The sequence below is a fragment of the Poromitra crassiceps genome, assembly GCF_964638095.1.
Source record: "Poromitra crassiceps genome assembly, chromosome: 10".
Classification (NCBI taxonomy): Eukaryota; Metazoa; Chordata; class Actinopteri; order Beryciformes; family Melamphaidae; genus Poromitra; species Poromitra crassiceps.
In genome coordinates this window covers 8,626,618-8,632,617 of record NC_139631.1, presented here as the reverse complement: position 1 = coordinate 8,632,617, position 6,000 = coordinate 8,626,618, and the positions used below count along the sequence as shown (strand labels likewise).

Genomic DNA, 6,000 nt, shown 5'->3' with positions numbered 1-6,000 from the left:
CATAGGAACTATTTTCTTTCAACCAAACTACATCCAGCTAGCTAGCAGCAGCTACTGCTAGCTGTCCATTGTGATTGGATCATCACCCTGAACAGGGTCAGGCTCTATTCAGACCTGGGTGATTCAATCACCTGGGTGATAGGTCAAAGGTCATGGACAGGCAAGATGTCAATAAGACCCAAAACATAGTCCTTTGTATCATATATTTTACTCTAAACAGCTAGCTTTCACCCCCTGTATAGTTGTCATGAAAAGTGAAACAAACCCAAAACTTTTTTTTTCCAAGGCTGTAATATGCTGTAAAGTCGGGCATTTTTACATGGGGATGAATGAGGATTGACACCCTTTTGGAGCCAGCCTCAAGTGGCCATTCGAGGAACTGCAGTTTTTTGGTAGCCTACTTCCGCATTGGCTTCATCTATCAGCCTAAACTCCCCCCTCGGAGGAGAGACGCTCACAGGCGCAGGACGCTGGGATTGGTCGGATCGCTCCACGTTGCGCACAAACCCAAATAGCTGCGTGAAGCAGGGACGCATGCAACCGGACTGGAGCATCCTCATCACCATCCGAGGCAGGCGCACGTAGCCCTGCACGGTGAGCAACAGAACAGCAGCAGTGTGAGTGTGTGTGTGTGTGGCCGGTGCGCGTCAGAGAACCGCGATAAATGAGACTGTCGTGGTGGGACTGTCTCCTCTGCACCTGATCGCGGCAGACAGACGCGGCTCTCGGGGTTGTTGCATCCAGACGGCACGGCGTTGTTTTCAACTAGGAGCAGCTGCTGCTCAGACCCGTCTGTCTGATCATGGGTTCGACCTTTTATTAACATCAACAAACAAACAAACCACAAACCAGCCTGCATCTGGACAAAAAGCGACATGGGCTCCAGGCTGAGCAGACAGAGCAGTCTGGACAATGAGAATTTCTCCAAGAAGCGACGCAAGCATCTGGACAGCACCGGGGAGAGCGACCGAGACCGAGACAGGCTGCACAGGGGCGGGGGGGACTTTCTGTTCGCCCTGATGCTGAAGTCGGACAAGCTGCCCGGCATGCTGCGGAGGAGCAGCCACAGCCCGTACGTGCGGCGCGTCGCCTGGATCAAAGACATCCAGAAGCTGCTGCGAGACCGCAGGCTGGAGCAGGCGGCCGACGTGCTCAAACTGCTGAGGAAGGTAAGCAGAGCAGAGCAGAGCACACTCTACTCTACAGAGGGCTGCCTGGCACACCGCTTTCATTTCACCCATACGTTACTGCTTTGACTTTACATCACGTGACGCAGCTATAGGTCCTCCTGCTTCCCATAGCAACAGATGGGGAGTCGAAGCAAGCAGGAGTGTGTGTGTGTGTGCGTGTGGATGATGATGCTGAGACCGACTTGTTGTTACCGTTAGTCCAGGTCAGCTGCTGCCCTGCCAGCTAGCAGGTGCCTCTCTGCACCATACCTCCATGACCTTTGACCCTAGTCGTTTGGTCTATAAATTGTCACAAAATGGTGAAGACTGTCGATCACTTTTCCACAAAGCCCAAGAGGACGTCCACAAATGTATTTTGTCCTGACCAACAGACAGTCTACATCCCAAAGTTTACTGTTAAAGAAACCAGAACATATTTGCATTTGCTGGAACCAGAGGGAAAAACATATCTTAAAAATGAGTCGAAACGAATATAGGGCTGGGTATCGTCACTGATTTCCCGATTTGATATGATTCCGATACACAAGGTCCCGATTCGATATGATTCGATATCAATATTTAGTTTATAGCATTTTTGCCTTTTATTTGAAAGAAATTATCAAAGAACTAATGCTGTAAATTGTACGATGAATCCTCTAATCTGGTGCATTGTAAAAAATATTAATGTTTACAGATGTTTGTGAGATCTGGTGCTAGGAAACCATGTGAGTCTAACAGGGTTAAAGCTTCATGCATCCACGGGAAAAGGCATTATATTAAAATATTGATATTGGGATTTATGAATCGATATCAGTTCATTCAAATGAATATCGTCTCAATATCGATATATTGTTTTTTCTTACCCAGCCCTACAGTATATATTATTATAAAAAAATAGTTTGCGATTCATTTTCTGTTGATCGACTATCAACTAATGGTTGTAGCTCTAACCCTAAGCCAGCGTGCCATCAGGTGTTACACAAAATCTGTGACTGCATTGCTTCTTTTGGGGAAAGAATGTGTTATTGTGTCTGACCCTCGGGAAGACGCTACAGAGTTCCTGCAGCAACCAAGAACATCTACAAGAAATCTTCCATACCAAACGCAATAAATCTGCTAATTTCATAAACATCATCCACATTAGAACCATGTCCGTTATTGCTGTCTGTACTGTGCATCTTGTTCGCTGTTGTCTCATGTATTTGGTCATTTTCTGTGCTGTGTACTGGGTATTCTGGTGTTTGTTGCATCGTGTATTGTGACTTTCATGTGTGCAAGCAAACCTGTGTGAAGCCATAAATAAATTAGCAATCAATTGAATTGAATGATTTCATCATTTCTGACAGCGTCACTCAGAATGATGTGACCATCACTGTACTGTAGCGTAGCCAGCAACAAGCACCCATTTCAGTGGTCACAGATTTTGTTACACCATATTTGGTGACCAATCAGATTCCAGTGTTTCCCCTAGAAAAATGTTCAGGCCTGGAGGGATTTCGAAACGTACCCCGACCGCAACGGTGGGGGCCCTCGCTGGCGACGACCTGTTCGCAATGGCATCCCAATTATCATCATACTATTATGGGATGCGATGCGAACAGTTGTATTATGGGATGTGCGTTTCCCAGGCAACGACACACGTTGACACGTTTTGGAACAGCGCTGCACGCTGGGCAAAATGCTCCTAAAAGCAACATGCTTATTGTTTTGAATGATTTGGCATCTTCTATTACTGTCAACACTGTCAACACCAGTATGGTTGTATTGTAATAATATGCCATAAAGGTTTATTGGAATTTTGGGGAGAGTGGGGGGGGGGGGTATGTTTTGCAAAAAAAAAATCTTCTGGCCTGGCGGGGGCGTCGTTGGCCTGGCAGGCCCGCCAGGCCTGTAGAATGGTAGGGGAAACACTGGATTCTGTGACCTGCCCTTCATACCCTAACCCCAGGCCATCTCACTCCTCATGCCTAACCCTAACCAACCTAAAAACACAGCAGCTCACAGAAGCTGATGGGTCACCAAATGCGGTGTTAACATCTCTGGCTCTCGTCATCCCTCATTTTGCCTCTGGGTGTCTCTGTGTGACCCCGCCGCTTCCACCATCCCTCCCAAGAGTACATTTATTTATTGATGTCTTATTTTGGAGAGAAACCATATCGCTGTGTGAATATGGGCCATTCACACAGTGATGCACCTATGACACATGGTTTCAGCAGCAGACACGGTGTGACTCACTGCCTGGCTATAACTGTGCTTTTATGTTGCCATTTCATTTGAAAAGGATCGTCTGTGCGTTAAATTGTGGAAAATTGTCAAATTGTGTCCAGTATTTCATTGCATTCTGTCAAAATGTTATTATTCCCTCTGGCTCCTCGCCACCATCCTCTCCATCTCTGCTATAGAGGCTCACCCCTCTATAGTCGATGCTGTCTGACGCTCCCAATAGACCAACCCCCCCCCCCCCCCCCCCCCACCTCCACGCCTCTCTAGTGGTAATGTCTCTCTCTCTGTAATGGCCCTGTGCTCCAACAGCAACACTGTGAGACTCAGACTCCTGTGTTTCATAATACAACATGATTCTGCATCATAAGGATGGATTGTCTCTCACTTTCTCGACCAGGAAGTCCACAAAATGTCAAATCCAGACGGCTGTGATGCTTGTATTGTTGTAACGGGAAGTATCCTTTCATATGTGCTCATGTGAAAAAAAACAATTCCAGTGATTTCCCTGTTTTCATGTGTTGAGAAAATCCTCCAACCTCTTTGGCTTATGAAAGCCTTTTTTTTAAACCAATTGGATAACAAAATGTAGGGCTGCAACTAATGATTATTTTCATTATCGATTCATCTGTCGATTATTTGTCTGGTTTATAAAATGTCACAAAATGGTGAAAAATGTCGATCACTTTTTCCCCAAAGCCGATGACGTCCTGAAATGTCTTCTTTTTTGTTCAACAGTCCACAACCCAAACATCATCTGTATGTTACTGTCATAGAAGACTAAAGAAACCAGGCACATTTAATAAGCTGAAACAAGATCATTTTGACTTTTTTTGTTGTTGCATTTTTTTCTAAAAAAATTAGTCTAAACAAATTAATCGATTATTTAAAAAAAAAAGTTGGTGGTTGATTTTCTGTTGATCAACAATTAATCGACTAATCGTCATTGCACCTCTAGAAAAACGCTTTGTCACCATGACATCAAGCGAAAAGCAAAGCTGTTCTCCTGGTTTCACCCGACACAGCAACAATATGCAGTTACAGGTAGCTAATCTAATACGTGTGTGATATGGAGTATTATGCAAGGTTCATATACGCTGTAACAATATGCAGTTACAGGTAGCTAATCTAATAACGTGTGTGATATGGAGTATTACGCAAGGTTCATATACGCTGTAACAATATGCAGTTACAGGTAACTAATCTAATAACGTGTGTGATATGGAGTGTATTACGCAAGGTTCATATACGCTGTAACAATATGCAGTTACAGGTAGCTAATCTAATATGTGTGTGATATGGAGTATTACGCAAGGTTCATATACGCTGTAACAATATGCAGTTACAGGTAACTAATCTAATAACGTGTGTGATATGGAGTGTATTACGCAAGGTTCATATACGCTGTAACAATATGCAGTTACAGGTAGCTAATCTAATATGTGTGTGATATGGAGTGTATTACGCAAGGTTCATATACGCTGTAACAATATGCAGTTACAGGTAGCTAATCTAATATGTGTGTGATATGGAGTATTACGCAAGGTTCATATACGCTGTAACAATATGCAGTTACAGGTAGCTAATCTAATATGTGTGTGATATGGAGTGTATTACGCAAGGTTCATATACGCTGTAACAATATGCAGTTACAGGTAGCTAATCTAATATGTGTGTGATATGGAGTATTACGCAAGGTTCATATACGCTGTAACAATATGCAGTTACAGGTAGCTAATCTAATATGTGTGTGATATGGAGTGTATTACGCAAGGTTCATATACGCTGTAACAATATGCAGTTACAGGTAGCTAATCTAATATGTGTGTGATATGGAGTATTACGCAAGGTTCATATACGCTGTAACAATATGCAGTTACAGGTAGCTAATCTAATATGTGTGTGATATGGAGTATTACGCAAGGTTCATATACGCTGTAACAATATGCAGTTACAGGTAGCTAATCTAATATGTGTGTGATATGGAGTATTACGCAAGGTTCATATACCCTGTAACAATATGCAGTTACAGGTAGCTAATCTAATATGTGTGTGATATGGAGTATTACGCAAGGTTCATATACGCTGTAACAATATGCAGTTACAGGTAGCTAATCTAATACGTGTGTGATATGGAGTGTATTATGCAAGGTTCATATACGCTGTAACAATATGCAGTTACAGGTAGCTAATCTAATATGTGTGTGATATGGAGTGTATTACGCAAGGTTCATATACGCTGTAACAATATGCAGTTACAGGTAGCTAATCTAATATGTGTGTGATATGGAGTGTATTACGCAAGGTTCATATACGCTGTAACAATATGCAGTTACAGGTAGCTAATCTAATATGTGTGTTATATGGAGTGTATTACGCAAGGTTCATATACGCTGTCAATTATGCATTGATTTCTTCGAGGGGATTTATTTTGAAAGCCATTTGCATGGAGTTGCAGTATTACAACATACAACATAGGTAAGAGAATGATGTGGGTGTGTTAAGGCTGTGACAGCAGCAGCTGTGGCGGTCTTGATTTGTTTGCCGGCTCTTAGGCTTCCCCTCTCTCCTGCTTTAGCGGTGGGGCCAATAATCCATTTGTAATGACCTT

General features: G+C 43.2%; 1 protein-coding gene across 1 annotated transcript in view; it reads left to right on the top strand.

Moving 5' to 3' along the window:
- Window positions 1-875: 875 nt before the first annotated feature.
- lrrc75ba (leucine rich repeat containing 75Ba) overlaps window positions 876-6,000 on the top strand; it is a gene marked incomplete at both ends in the record, with an annotated part of 34,540 nt that continues 29,415 nt past the window's right edge. Inside the window, one exon of the mRNA XM_083644295.1 lies at window positions 876-1,169. Coding sequence (XP_083500421.1) covers window positions 876-1,169 — 294 coding nt within the window. The remainder of the gene's footprint in view (window positions 1,170-6,000) is intronic.